This window comes from Pollachius pollachius, assembly GCF_949987615.1.
Source record: "Pollachius pollachius genome assembly, chromosome: 4".
In the NCBI taxonomy this organism is placed as follows: Eukaryota; Metazoa; Chordata; class Actinopteri; order Gadiformes; family Gadidae; genus Pollachius; species Pollachius pollachius.
In genome coordinates, this window is record NC_136937.1 from 9,902,409 (window position 1) to 9,918,478 (window position 16,070).

General features: G+C 41.4%; 1 protein-coding gene across 1 annotated transcript; it reads right to left on the minus strand.

Annotated features, from left to right (window-relative positions):
• Positions 1–1,375: 1,375 nt before the first annotated feature.
• On the minus strand, positions 1,376–15,456 carry sh3glb2b (SH3-domain GRB2-like endophilin B2b). Its single transcript, XM_079734190.1, has 11 exons — positions 15,316–15,456; positions 13,297–13,438; positions 10,079–10,207; positions 9,319–9,452; positions 8,759–8,851; positions 8,297–8,359; positions 6,692–6,715; positions 6,311–6,400; positions 5,770–5,870; positions 4,582–4,759; positions 1,376–3,588 (listed from the first exon to the last, which is right to left on the minus strand). The coding sequence occupies exons 1-11, from the start codon at positions 15,376–15,378 to the stop codon at positions 3,481–3,483; spliced, it is 1,125 nt and encodes a 374-aa protein (XP_079590316.1). The 5' UTR covers positions 15,379–15,456; the 3' UTR covers positions 1,376–3,480.
• Between the last annotated feature and the right edge of the window lie 614 nt (positions 15,457–16,070).

Consider the following 16,070-nt stretch of genomic DNA (forward strand, 5'->3'; position numbering starts at 1 on the left):
CGATAGATCCGCTGTCCACTACCCAGTCCACTGGGTAGGCTGGTGGACGGATCTATCCAGCACACAACTAGGTGGAGACACGCCCACTTGTGATGTCAGAAGAGGCAGAATTTCAAAACGGCTTGTGACGGCCAATCACACTCACACCTGGGGGTATAATATGTTACCTTTAACAGTATGACGGTGTACACACACTCGATAGTTGCAGAAAACCACAAGAGATTGTGTGAACGCATCAGGCGGAGCTCCTATCTGGTCGTCGACGTATTGTGCCTTTCTTCTCCCTCGCCTTCGCCAGCTTTTACTGCAATCTGATCGCAAACACGGTGCAAATGTACATACATGGAGAAACAGACGAGAAGGAGTAACCGTTTCATGCATGTTAAATTGCTAGTTGGTAACGGATAATGTCAGCTTGTTTACTTGTGAGCTTGTTCCCAAAGTTAGCTCAGACTAAAGAGTTTTGCAGCCGAGGCCTAAAGGGTGTTGGCTTTTTGGTTTCACGTTAAACCTTTTTGCAATGGAAGGTTGTTTTCACCACCTTTTGGTTGTGACTCAATAGCCAATCAAAGCATTGGATCTTAAAAACATGTCTGTTCTGAAAACGTTGCTGATACATTGTTTACATGAGGGGACTGCAAACCGGCATCTCATATCAAGGGTTACTCTTAAGTGTTACATGCAAAGACGTTTGACTCGTGTATATGAAGACTTCAGAATTTGTATAGGCCTATACATTTTCTAATCAGGTGTCAAAATGTTTTGCCTTTTATTTCCAGACAGATGCATCTTTTTACTAGTACAAAAAAAACAACCAGATTAAAAGGACTATGCTTACTGAATGACCTACATCTGCGTTGGCCATTTGTTTACTTTGATTCGGTGCAATGTCATCCACCCACTTTTAAAGAAAAAGTAATCCTCTTCCTGACCATTTTATGATCACTATATTATTTTCTTTCTAATCATCAAATGGTGATGTTTAATTTGTCTGCAAAAAGACAAAGACAATGCGTCTTGAAACGGAAAGCCAAGAGATCCTGTTGAGTGGAGTGGACATTGGCATCATTTCACCAAAAGCCAGACATAAACATCTGTAGCACACCATTTACATTTTAACATCAACCAATCTCAAAACCTCTTATGATGCCACATAATTACAAACAAAACATCTCATGATGCTTTCAGATGTACCAGCCCTATTGACGCCCCTGAATGGGAACCACAAATACCCGTTGTCAGCAGATTATTTAACTATGCGGTTTTTGCCTTCATGCACTCAGTTGAAGAAAATTCAAACCAGAACTCACTGTGCAATATCACACATGCATTTTTATTGCACATCAAACCAGAGAGAATATGCAGTGCCTTCCAGTAAAACCACCATTTGGAGATATTTGATTCTTTCTAAACTCAAACATTTTCTGATCAAGTTCAAATACCTGCTGTGAAACACATTTAAAAAGGCAACAGACATAATGCGCACATCGAGTTAACTTAGGCTTGAAGGACATCACAAGGAAGAGCAGGCAGATAGTTAACGCACACACACACAGGACAACAGATAATGACTTAGGATAAAATAAATAAAAATGGCTATTCCTTTTTACGATTGGAATAAGGAATCTCCGCATACAAGAGACTTTAAGAACAGTAAACCCAATTTTGAATGTTGACCAAAAGGGAACAAAAACTTTGAAGTACAGTTCCAGTATTTCAAAAACATTAACCACCTAAATTAAAAAAAAAAAAAAACACTGGACACATCCGGGTAACTTGGGCAAAAAGTTCAAGGTATTGTGCAAAAACAAAACATGTTTCCCATCTCCTGCTCTCCTTTTCTCACACACTTGCCTCTCACACGATAACCTCATGAAATACATAATGAACATAAATAAGACATTAAACTAAAGTGCACTACAATGTCCGAAGCGCTTGCGTTCAAATTACACACTTATTATCGTACGCTGTTAACCTTTCCGAAATCATTAACCGCACAGCGAAACCAAATGTAACGCCAAGTCTACAATGCGGTCATAGCAAACCTTCAGATGCCAAACCAGGTTAAGATAACCAATACCGCTCATCTCTCACTGGTCTTTCCGCTAAAAGCAGCAGTCGGACTCTAAGGTAACCTCTTAGAAATCCTCCAGAAGTAAAGACGCGTGTTATGGAGACAGAATGGGAGAGAAACACAAACATGCCACATAGACTACAAGGCAACTTCACGCATTATGCCATTATATATTAGTCAAATTGATATTGCCGTTATTTTCAATATATCATTTATTCATAGGTCATATTTGTTTGCCAGCCTTATCTTTACCATTCAGTTAATGTCTACACTAAATCAGATTAGATATAATAACATCTTAATAATATCCTTCCAATATGTTATAAATAATATATTAACTATTGTAACTTTTGTTTATGATCAAATGTAACAGATTTATATTTTAAAGTCCAAGAATATATCCAATAAAGTCTCCATGAGTCAATCAGTTCCTCTTGACTGAAGCCAGCAATCATCCCCCTCCCTCCCCTCCCAATCATCCCTCCCCACTCCCTCCTTGTGCAATCACTAAAGGCTTATGTAGTGTTTTGATCCCGTCTGTAACATGTTGACAGCACTAATTCTGATCCGGACCAATCCTCCATCGTTAAATGTGTTTTAAAAGAAAAACCTCTGGGATGCTTCAGCCCTTGGTGACGTTTTGATTCGTACTTTGGTCGAACGTCGCAGAGACGCAACAAAATAGAACACAAAAGAACTGTAATATTGCCAAACATCTGTCTGCCCGGAGCGTATCGGGAAACGCTCGAAGGCTGTTCAAATTGGTTCTAAAAAATAATCCAGCATGTAATTACTGTAATTTCCTGTGATTTTCATTGGATTATATGTAATTTTACAAAATATGGAAATTATTGTCAAATGAACACAATACCACAGTTTCTAGGCAAATATTTGATATTTCTATTGTCCATCTAGAATACATAAATATATAACCGATGAAATGTCATAGGCTGGTTCTTTATGTATTATGTTCTTTATTTTAAATTCAATATTCTTTATGTTATCCTCATCAGGCTTTGATTCCTATTTAACCTGTAGTTTACAACAAACTGCCAACACTATCACCAATCCGATGATCCACTAACACAATCTACACCGACGAGAAACGTTCATTTACATTTACCGACCCAAATCTCACCGTGACTCTTGTTTCTAACGTCACATACACACTTTACTAGACATGAAAAGTCTATTTGAACCAATTTAATTAACCTTTCCTTCAACTTTGACTAAACCTTGGTGTGCATGATGCACAGTATTTAGCAACAGGTAGACGTTTATACACGCGTGTGTGTGTGTATGCATGTGTGTGTATGCGCATGTGTGTGTATGCGTATGTGTGTTCGTATGTGTACGTGTATGTCTGCGTGTATGTCTGCATGTGCATGTGCATGAGTGTGTGTCCATTAGCTCAGCAACTCCAGGTAGGTGACCGGAACTTTTCCCTTCTGGTTCCCCTTCTCGCCGACAAGCCAATCAGGATCCATGCCGGGAACAGTGTACACAGTGATCACCTGTGCAAAAATTAAAACAATTAATAAAAAAAAAAAAAGAATGCTAGTAAATGAATAAATGCAAATTGAGAAAAGATTGCGCAGACAGAACATCTTTGACAGTTAAACACCAGCTTCATACTACATTGTGAGAAATATAGCAAGGTGCAGGATTACGCTTTACTAATCTAAAGGAGCGTCCAGCCATAAAGGTTCAGACTATAACAGCACTATAGCCGTATTGATGGCTAAAGCGATGTCATCGTTTGTCTAGAAGGCACCATACTGCGCTGTAGCATAGTTGTGGAATTTCAGAAATTGTTGCAGGATTTAGGAAACACTTTGACGCAAGATACCTACGGTCACTGCTTGCACCACCGCTAATAAAACATACACATTTTTTTTGTTGCAGCTACAGCAATTTCCTGGAATGTTTTCTTTAGACAAAAGGTGTCTGTACCACTTTAGAATAACTCATTAATGAGCAAGTGAAAAGTATTTATAAAAAAGTATTAATCAATCAGTAAGCCTTTTCGGCATTAGGCAATGCGTTTAATTAGAAATATACTGGAATAAGCTGCAACTTTAGCTTAGGTGCTGAAAAATGTTTGTCAACAGCTTATTAAATGTCTAAGTAATTCACCATTCACAAACTACTTGGGTAGTTTGTGAATGGCTCATTAATGACTTTGTATTAACGAAAAGCCAGTCTACAGTGTTGAGTGCAGAGCATCCGCCTAATGACTCCATTAGCCCTGTTCCATCTTATTAACCGCGCTTGATGAACCGGTTCCATTGTAAGCAATGATGTGTCATTGCTTACAATTGGGGGGGGGGGGGGGGGGGGGGGGGGGGGGGCATCTTTCAGTTCCAGGCGGGAACAGACTTCTCGCAATCCAAATCCACTTATTTTGGGTCAAATATCTCTGGTTCAAAACTGGGCCCCCCCCGTTCCACATGGGTGGAAAGAGGGCTCCGTGTTAACCGTGCGTGTCGGCGAGGGCGCTGCCGTACCTCGTCGGCCAGGAGGGACAGCTCGCTGGAGTCGTGGGCGTCGTAGTCGTACAGCACCCGGGCCTTCCTGGTGCCCGTGGCCGGCAGGATCATGTCCTCGATGGCCACGCTGTCGGGCCGGGGGGGCGCCGCCGAGGCGGACGCAGCCGAGGAGGAGGGGGCTGCCGTGGCAGACGTCCTGGGGGTGGAGAAGGTGGGGGGGGGGGAGGAGGAAGAGGTCACTCATTACATTATACTACATTTATTGAGCCGACGCTGTGGGTCGAAGTGGGTCACAGTGGAGTTCAGCAATGGAGATGTACCCCCAAAAATGTGCAAGGATGAAAATGAGCAAAGTAACCGCTTTTAAACGGTTTAATATAGAAACAAGAGATTGACGGATAGATGGAGACATTAATAGATAGAAAGAATTTATGCACCTATTGTACTGACAGCTCCACTGTCAAGAGCCTTCAGCAATCGGCACCGCGTAAAATAAGCAGTGCACCTTCAACTTTTACGGCTTTTGTCGTCTCGGGCACGTTGCCATACTTAAATCAATAGACCATATGGACTATTCGTCTCTAGACAAAGAAAAAAAAAAACTTAAACGCTGAGCTTGAATTGAATGATTGTCCCTAAATGTCATGGACTTTTGGTAGACTAGCAAAAATTAAAACAGATTCAGGGTAGCAGGTGAACAGTTAAAGAGGAATCAAAGCCTGCGTTGTCTGTGGCCTCAACATCACATTGATGGCTGGTTTCTCTAACAGCGAGGCTTTGCACGTTTTCATTTTCCCCCTCATCTTTTGTAGAAGAAAAACTACTTCAAAAGCCCTTTTAGGCGAACTATATTAATGGGAGGTTGACTCTGGGGAAAGGACACAGAGTAAATAAAGCAGATGGGAGAATTTCTTGAGGGTACGCCAAACATTCGGAGGAATGGAAGGAAGTGGACGGCAGACTGTAACCGCAAGCAGTTGAGACGCATCAATGCACAGATGGACGGGCATTCACTTAAAACCCACCATCGCTTAAAACACTTCTAGTGCCTTTCACCTCCTTAAGGGGAGTTGAGATTTGAGTGGCTAAAGCACAAAGAGAACGTTGCCCTGTAAGTGAATCTAAATGTAATCCGTACATTGTAACTAAGCAGCCGTGGTTCTAATAGTCTGACGTCCGGCCGTCCATCGAGCGATGAATACTGACCCATTGAGCTCCTTCTGAAGCTCCAGCATGAACTGATGACACTGGGCGTAGTATTTGGCCTGCGCTTCGGCGAACTCGTGCAGACAACGCAAGTGATTCAACTTGGAAGAGAGAGAGAAAAAATGATTAATTTCAACAGATGGTGACAAATAGCATTAAGGAATTCATACATGCTTTCAAACTTGAAATGAGGAAAAGAGTTGGGACTTCCCGCCAAATAGATTTAACAAGGAATCAAGGATTAAGTAGCTTGCCGACATCTCTGCAGTGAAAGGCAACGTGAACATTGTGTGTGACTGGTCAGAAATTATTTGTGGGATTATGATTTCCTGTCTCCATGGAGACCCCACCGGTCTTGACTAACGGATCATTGATCAAACCGAAACCGCATTGAGTGTGAAGAATAAAACGTTTGTCTTTGTCTCGTCCAGCCAATTTGATTCATTTCGAAAGCTCCCCAGCATGGCATTCAGGAGTGTGGAGGCGGGCAGTCTGGTACGTGGGGGGGGACCGGAGACCGCGTGGGTCGCTGGGGACTCACGTGTGTGCTGCTGATGCCCTCCAGCAGCAGTCTGGTGACCTCCGCCTGACGGTCAAACTCCGTCTGGGCAACACGGAGCTCATGCTCCGCCTGGAGGGAGGAGGGAGGAGGAGAGGAGGGAGGAGGAGAGGAGAGAGGAGAGAGGAGAGGAGCGGAGAGAGGAAAGGAGGAAAGAAGAAAAAGACAGCAAGAAAGAAATGAGGAAAACATTAAGGAAAGACAGAACGAATGAAGGAAAGAAGGACGGAAATAATTAAAGGGAGGAAGGGAGAGAAGAAGACACAAGAAGATAAATGAATAATTGAGATTTGCAGTAAACCTTCTTGCCAAAACTCCCAGGGATGAGACATCCCCTAACCTAGAAGACAGTAGCATACTTACTTTGTCCACCTCCTCACTTAGCAGCTAAGAGATGCAGTGGGAAAAACAGAAAAAGATATAAATTCAGGATCTAGTCTCACATTAATCCAGCTCATTGTATGTAGGTACTCTAGAGCTAAACACACTAATCACACGACAAAACGATGAGATGTCAACATTTCCACGCAGGGTTTCTAGGCACACAACATGAATGATGGATTTAAGGCAGTAGGACAATATCTTAGATAGCCATGACAGCTGATCAGCTAACATGCCAAGCTTTGTGTCGTAGCGTAGCCCATGCTAAATTGCCACACAGTGATTCGATAACAGATTTCTTTGTTCATTAATTTTGTATCAATTAATTCTTCTTCAAATTTATAAAAGTTCAGAACTTTTGATTCAATGGAATCTAAGAAGAAATGTTAGACGGATAATATAAAAAGGAGAATTCTGATGCACATTTGTGATGCCCCTGTAGATGGGGATAGAAAGTAATAGAGTGAAATCTATGCATCAATGCACAATACAAACCCTACTGAAAAGTTATACAAAGGTCAGGTAGCCAGTCATGACACATCAGTTTTTTTTAAGCAGTTGCAAAAATGGTGTATCTTTACCAAATTTATATTTATTTGTACTGAAATAGTAAATGTTGTTAGTGTAACCCTTACTAAATTAAATGACCATAGATTATCTTACTTCTGCCTTTAATGTTAATTCAATTCTCTCTTATCACACACACACACACACACACACACACACACACACACACACGAACATAAGCACGCACCCAGGCGTGCATGCGCACACACAGGCACAAGCACACACACATACACACACACACACCGGAGGGAACAAAACGGGGAGCTAGAAGCTATGGCGGTTCATTGTTTGCCATCACAAAGGCGGACAACCTTCTCGATCTCCGAAACACTGGAGTCAGCAAAATCCCAACCCTCCTTGCTCTGCAGCTGTGAGCAAGGCATGGGGCCCGCGGGAAGGAAGCAACACGGCACAATTACACAAGGGGGCCCGGACCCCGCACTGCTCAATCAGCTAAAGCCCTCTCACTTTCTGATCACGAGTGAGAATTCATTTATAACCAGTGTACCTTCATAAGTGCTGGTACTGACCTTTTTTGTTATTTTACCAACGCTGACACTTCACATTTCCCGTAAATCACACGTAGAGTGAGCCCTATTGACGTGTGATCATTCTCATCAAGTTTTATTGTGGAAGGCATTGGGTGCAGATTTGAAAAAAAACTAATCTATTGAAATAGTTACTTATAAAAAGGTGCTTCATCAGTTACAGGAAATTCAAATTATTTTGTTCAAACTGACAACCAATCCTACTTGTCAACATTCATTTCTTTTATTTGGGGCCAAAATATTCAGTCTTGTTGGTACATTCTGATGCTTGAGCGTTGTGTTTGTCACGCTTACGGGCACACCGAGAAGAGTGTGTGAGGGAGAACAATCTAGATGTGTAAGAACACACTAAGAAGTGCCTGTGTGTGTGTGTGTGTGTGTGTGTGTGTGTGTGTGTGTGTGTGTGTGTGTGTGTGTGTGTGTGTGTGTGTGTGTGTGTGTGTGTGTGTGTGTGTGTGTGTGTGTGTCTTACCGCTGATGCGCTGGCAGACAGCACGTAGTTGCGAGGCCTCGTCTCCTGAAAATCAGGTGCAGTCTGAGAACACGAAAGCACAGGAGTGAGTATACATCATCACCAATACGCTCCAACAATCTAGATTGTCACCCCCAAATATAGGGGTGACAACGAGATTCAAATATGGTTTAAAATTTAGGCCCGAGGGAGATTATTGCCGTGACAAATGATGAACAAGATGACAGAAGGAGAAAACAATAAAAAACATACAAATATAAAAAAGACAAAAAGCATGACGGGGCATTGGAAATCGAAGTATGAAGGAGTATACAAGCATGATTATTGGCTGCACACGTGCACACATTAATCCTGCTCCTACAACCTGCTTCTCAGTGGATTGGTTCCACAAGGCAAGATGACACAGTTTGCAGGAACATGTCTTCCACTCAATATATATATATATATATTTAAAAACCTCACCGCAGCCTTGGCCTCGGCCTGCTTGGACTTCTTCACCCTGGCTTTACAGATGTCCAGGTCCAGCCTTCGGTTCTCCAGCAGTCGCTTCTCTTTCTGACCAATACAAATCACAGTCAGGGTGTGTGTCGATCATAACCGCTGAATGTAAAGTACACAAACTGTGGGGCCCCAGGAATCATCATCCATCAATCACAAAACAAGGAAAATACAGGTGCTTTGGACCAAAAGGTAAACTCAGCCTAGTGACAAAATACATACAAACAAGAGATCATTTAAAAAATGTTATGTATAGATTGTAGTTTGATAGAAAGTAGTTTTTTGAAGAAAAGAATTCTAATAATAAGCATGTATAACAACTGTTATCTGTTAATTATATTTAATATATATATATTAAATAAAATATTATACCAATAAAAGCATGGGCTGATATAATGCCAGTATAATGAATGTGTTTAATTGCAGTAAATCCCTCATTTGCATAACCTCTTCAGTACTTAATGTTGGCCGTCTCTTTATTTCAGCGGGTCGCCGGTGGAGGGGGCCGGCCGAGCAGTACTTACTGATATGGTCTTCCAGTCCCCTTCCAGGAAGTTGCGTAGCGGTGTGAGGAAGTTCATGGAGGAGGTGAGCAGGAACTCCCTCTCTGCCCCCCCCAGTCTCCTCTGGTACTCCCCCACGGTGCTGAGGGTGCTGCCTGCAGACAAACACAGAGTTCAGAGTTGTGCGTCAAAGTTGATTTCATATGGACAGATTAAGTTGAGTCATTTATTCATCCCAGGTATGAATAAATACCTGGGATAAATACCACGCACGCACGCACGCACCCACGCACGCACGCATCCACACACTGTGTTCAGAGTTGTGCATCAAAGTTCATTTCCTATGGACTGATTCAGTTTCCGAGTAATTTATAAATCCCGGGGAAATTGTTACTGGCCCAAAAGTGCTCTGCTAAAGATGGAACATTTATAAAATAGAGGACGGAAAAAAAAAACGGAAACACCAAAAACAAATAAAGGCGTAAACAAAAGATGTCATTTTATGCACATAACAATTGGCATAATATGCAACAACTGTACTGCTATTCTAATGCTGGGGTTTTGCACATTAAGGCAAAATAGGAAATGTACGAATGAAAATGAAAATTGCACATTGAGTAGGACCCACTTGCAGGGGGGGGGGGAACATTAGTGTTTCCCTTCCCAAGTGTGTCTAATGTTGCATGATTGAAGCGGTCCCTTGGACTTCAACAGTGCGCGTTGAAAGGTAACCAGGGCTTCAGCCTGCTGAGACAGAGCCTGAGGCGCGGGCTGCACTGACCGTAGGGGGTCTCGGGACCAAAGTCCCGGGAGGCCTCCAGCATGTACTGGCCCAGGAGCTCCCCATTGGTGACCCGGGACGGGACCTTCTTGTCCAGCTTCTCATAGAAGAACTCTTCGATGCGGGCGCCTGTGGACCCCGAGGGGGAAGAGATAGAGCCAAGCCCGACGTCAGCACATACACAGAGTATCATTGTGGGTGTGTAAACAAGTGGAAGGGGATACTTCATGAAGATAAACTGGGTAAGGTGTTATCCACTCGACAATATTAAGCAGAGAGATGCGTGTACATCTGCCGACTTGGATGGTTAATAATCAATAGTATGGAACACATTTTGATTGAAAAATAATAAAGATGTTGCATAGCTTATACAATGTCACATGGATTTTCTTTTTCTGGGTGGCAGGAGAGCGATTTTGTCAAGAAGATCAGTTAATAGAGAAATCAAAAAGATGAAAAGTCTGTAAAAAAGTATGGCCATTGACAGATGCAAACTACTTATATGTTGAAAATAGTATTTATAACATCCTAAAGGAATATGGTGTTACCATCTTTGGGTTTGAACTCAACATGAGCACACTTGTTTACAGTGTTCTAATTCTTAAATTCCCCTCTGTTGATCATTACCCGGCTTCTAGTTGTGATACAAAACAAGGCTTTGGTTTCACTCGGATATCAGGCTTCAATGGAACAGTTAATAATTTATCATTCGTAAGAAAAATAAATTGCCTAATACAAGCAGGTGTGAAATCTATCCATTTGTGAAAGCGTTGGATCAGACCTACGATGGATAGCACCAGTGAGGTGATATTTACACCAAACATATGGTTGGAGAATTGTGATGTCACAAATGGATACAAATAGATATTGAAATCAAGTTGAAAGGTTATTACATATAATCACAAAACAAGGGTCATTTTAATTCAGACTGATAATTGACTATTGCATTTCACTTAATACACTTGCATTTCTTTAAAATCACATGATGAGACAGCAATTTAAGATATTCTCATACATCCAAATTCTAGTAGTATACTCACACACACACACACACACACACACACACTTTAAGGTAGGGTAGGACATTAAGTTTAGAAGCAATATTTGCTAAAACAAAAGATCTCATAATTTAACCAAAAAACACAGTATCTTTGGCTGTTGCAGGCCTGTCCAATTACACGTCGACACGTCTGTCTACCTATTTGAACTCATTGGGCATGACCGGAGTCTTACCCAATTAGTCTAGGCACAGCTAGTCACATGCTTTGGGTTAGTGGCTCTGATCGGAGGCCTGAGAGGAGGGCAGGATTTTTCCGGTTGGGATACTTTTCAAAACTTTGCTGTTTCCCCAAATTGCCTGCCCTACCTTTAAGTTAACTTCACACATATTTGTTTTGAGTTCAATACAGAGGGGTGTGAAGTAGTGATGAATGATACGGATCCAAGATGGAGCCGTGGGCGGCTGTATGGGTGTATTGGTGCGCACGGTGTGGTCTGGTCCACACCTTATCACCCCTTTGTGCACACTTTGAGAATCAACATTTATTTTGTGTACATTTGTGTGTTTTTTTTTATTACAATTAAGTTTTATTTTGCTTTTTTTTTTCTTGCACCAACATACCTAGACAAATTCCTTTTCATGGGTAAATCACAAACCGGTTCTGAAATATCATGGATAATGACATTCCAATAAGAACTCGATGCATGACCAATTAAAGCTGCAATCAGCGATGACCCACTTTGTTTTGGTTCAGACTCAATCAAAGCACAACTAGATCGAAACACAGTGGGGAGAACAGATATCGCTGACAGCAGCTTCGACAGACAAGAGGCCATTATGAACATTGTTCTCAAAGACAAAAACACACTGATAATGTAACATGTAAACAGGGCCACAGATGATGATCATCATCTTTTTAATAATTCTGTCCTTCGGATTGATACATCATATTGCTCTAAGCAATTTCGGGCACACAATCAGTAGTAGACAATTTCATTCACATTGATTTCCACTGGGTGAATGCTAGTCCTGGGACTGCAGGAGTTCACTATCTTGTAGTCTGATAAGAGTCAACTAGTTTCAGGACTAAAGCTCGAATTAGACCAGTCAAAATCACAACTTTTGGAATTTAGAATATGGCCTTGTAAGGTCGTCAATCGTTTATTAAATTGCAAATTTTGGTTTTGATCAAATTATTAGAATACAACTGAAGAGTTGTGTCATTCAGTGGACTAGTTAAATGTGAATGAACAAGGCTTCTTTTGACATACTATTCTGTGGCTATCAGCAGACTAGAAAAAACAAGGGAGGATAGTATGAGATGTGGAAGGGCTGTGAGAATGTTCCGGCACACTGTCTCCTCACGGAGCTGATAAGACAGGACAAATGAGACGCTGACTTACCAGTATGGTCAACTGGAGCGTGAAGGGTGAAAGAAACCTGGGTTAAACATTACAACACAGCCATCCAACAGAGAGCTCCATGTAACACGTATATACATACATACATATCCTCACCATGTTTGGATTAAAGAGACACTATGTAACTTTGCACACTAGCATCTCATGGTCAGAGTTAGCCTAACAGCCCCAGAGAGCAATGGCTCTTGGGTTAGACAGTGAAATGAAGAACTCCAAAAGCTAAAATTTGGTCGGCTTTGCATTATTTTGAAGACATTGTTCGTAACGGAGCAAAATTTTATTGAGCAAACATGATTTCCTGGGTTGATGGAGTGGTGGATGGATTCCATTTATTTTATAGAAGTCTGGTGACTGACATATGTTTGACTAAATGCAATCATGTGCAGTGAAAAGTTACATAATGGAACCTCAAGCGATAGAGTTTAGCATTCAGTGGTTGTTTTGTATGTTTGCCAAGAGTCATGTTTTTGAAGACTTCCTAACCAAATTAAAACAATTGAAAGGAAGAGAGCTGCTTTATGTGAATGCTAAAAGAAGTAGCACACAAATAAAAGCAGCAGGATCGCTACATCTAGCAATTCATTTAAAAAGGTATTCCCCTTATAAAGGGATACATTCATTTCTGAAAGCATGTACATGAGTAAAATAATGAATCCCCTAGGTTTAGCATTGCATCATAAATAATTCTTTGTGCTTTCGATGAGTAAAACTTTCAATGCATTTTCCTGCATGAACATTTTATCGCAATTGCAAATCAATATTTCTTTCCCTTGAAGCATGAAACGAAACAGACTTACTCGGATTGGGTTGCAAGAGCACCTCCGTTTGTCTGAAGATCTTCTCGGTCCAGTTCTTGGTGTTGTCTGCGCGGGTGATCAGGTTCTCCAGGTGTGTGTCAAGCTCTGTCTTCTCAGCCTGGCCCAGCTTCTCTTCTGTGAACTGGAAGAAAGACGAGAGACAACGCTCACGTCACACACCTACAGCACGGAGCTTCAAGCTAAAGGGAACGCGTTTGAAGAAGTAAGGGATGCACCCAAAATTGCCAACATGTGCTAAAGAATAATAAGGTCAACATAAATCCAGCACAGGCAGAACATTTTCTTTGGGATATATAGTGGGTTATTAATAATAAATGAAGCATCTTTTAGTAGGTGGAATATTAATTTAGGATCTATTAGCAATGGTCAGTTTGCAAATGGTTAAAATGTTTATTCAGTGTATGATGTATGCTCTTACATTGAGGACTCTATTGTGATTATTTAACTTTGTTTGAGATTCTTCATTGTGATTATTTCAGATTATCTTGTTTATGCATTAATTGGCACCCTTCCCTGAGTAGCTAATTGCCGAGGTAGAAAATCTGGACTTTGATTAATATGCAATGAATTGTGCAGCTCTAATACAAGGGCTTTGTACTGCTCGAGCTATACAATTAAATGACTTAATAAATGGCTAGAGCACTCAACAGACCCGATGGAACGACAAAGGTTTGTAACTGAGTCATTCCTTTGAAAAACATGAAGCACGTCTTTCTAAAACATCTGTAAGCAGATGTGGGTGAGAATTAGTTATTTATTCACATCCCTGCGGCGTGAGACAGATTTAGGAAGGATGATGGCGACCGATACAGTGAAAGGATGCAGCTTGTTTAAATGTCTTTATGAATCAAAGAAAAACCAACAGACGACATAGAATGATGTCGGTCTAATCTAATCTTTTTACAGGGCGCCTATTTAACTAGCTGGTGTGATGTTGGTTACCCTTTATAACCCTTAGGCTGATCTATCTATCATCTGGGTGTGCTCTTCTAAATGACTGGCTCGTTCAGCAGCATTGAGCCTATTTGCTCAGGGCCAATAGAATATGACAAAGCATTACCCATTATCCCCATCAGCTAGCTACAGCCAACGTACCTGCATTTGCAAAATGTATTATTTGATAGGCCATCTCATTTATAAGATGTTTATTATGGGGATATTACTCAACAACACTACCCTGTTTAAAGCCTTGTATCAGGTTGGGGATCTGCTAGAAAGTAAGGAACCACTCGAAGATCAACTAAAACGTTGTAATTGTATAAAGCAGTGTAAACCAACACCAAGTAGTAGTTTGTACTAGTTGCTTTACAAAAGCTACCTCACAGGGCTCCATTGACACTTGATGGCATTTTTGTAGTGCGACAGAATGCCACATCATCCATACATTAAGGACGTTTGTCCTTGCATTCAATTCTGAAACTTGTACCGCACTCATAATCCACCACATCATCCTTTAATCGTTAATTACCTGATGTTTATAGCAGACGAGATCCGACTAGTTTTATTTATTTTACTCATCAACATTTTATTGACGTACAATAAATATGCTAGTTAAAGGACCAATAGAATATCAAACCACACGATAGAAATGTTAAACAGACAGGAGATCCCATTCCCGTCAAAAAGGGGAAATGCAAAAACGAAATCATAGACTGCAGAGTTAAAGGCAGTCGTGCAACTTCAGTGGGAGAAAGGAGAGTGGACTGGACCGTCTCCTGGTGACAGTCACATGGTCGATACACTGGACTACAGCCATCAATAATAGATAGGCTTAACAAACCTTTATCGGCTTACGCTGGGATAAATGTTTTCAACGCACTGGAAATACCCATGCTCTTCTACAATTTGCCAAAAACGACATCTTTTTTTATTTATTAAAGAAGTTACTGTGCAGGCCTTCGTCGACCATTACAACCACACACCGCTACCCTGCATCACAATCAATTACCCGAGAATAGGCGTTATAGCCCGGCGATATGGAAGATATGAAAGCCCTACCTGAACGGCTCGGCCGAAAAACACCCCCGCGTCGGACGCCAATTTCTTTACGTTGAAATCCATCGTATCCGCCAAAGCATACGGAGGATCTTCACGGATGTGTTATTGTATCCCCACTGAAGGGAATCCTCTTGATCAGGAAGCGATTGTTGTGGCTAATGTAGGCTCGAAGGCTTTAATCTTAGCCATGGAACTCGGCAATCGACTATCTGCCCTGGCGTTAAAGAGACCGCTGCTACTGCGTCTCAACAACAAAAACCCACGGCATCGTGTGTGTGTGTGTGTGTGTGTGTGTGTGTGTGTGTGTGTGTGTGTGTGTGTGTGTGTGTGTGTGTGCGTGTGTGTGTGTGTGTGTGTGTGCGTGTGTGCGTGTGTGTGTGTGTGTGTTTGTTTGCGTGCATGCATGTGGATGTGGTCACGATAAACTCCCACATTCAAGAGTCCATCCAATATAGTGGCATATCATTTCAGTGTATTTAAAATGTTATTGGGCTTTTTTTTTTACATAGGCCTATATCATGAATTTATGATGACTCATACTTAGATGTCCCATCTCTCTCAACACAGGAAGACATCTAGGACATTATATTATCTGACTAAATACATTTAGTTTATTTCAGTTATTTCCTACAGTTCTTACTACTATTCAACATGTTAGCAGTTCAACTCAGCTTTCTCACTGTCTAGTTTGTTAATACCTGCTACAGGCTATGTAAAATGCTGGCTCATGTTCTCAGAACTCAAGTAAAAATGTC

Bases quoted from the DNA above. Each gene is read 5' to 3' on its own strand.
- sh3glb2b (XM_079734190.1), bottom strand. From the start codon at position 15,378: ATGGATTTCAACGTAAAGAAATTGGCGTCCGACGCGGGGGTGTTTTTC. The intron at 13,439-15,315 runs GTAGGGCTTTCA...TCTTTCTTCCAG, and splicing joins TTTTCGGCCGAGCCGTTCAG to TTCACAGAAGAGAAGCTGGG. The intron at 8,360-8,758 runs GTGAGGTTTTTA...TCGTGTTCTCAG, and splicing joins AGGCCGAGGCCAAGGCTGCG to ACTGCACCTGATTTTCAGGA.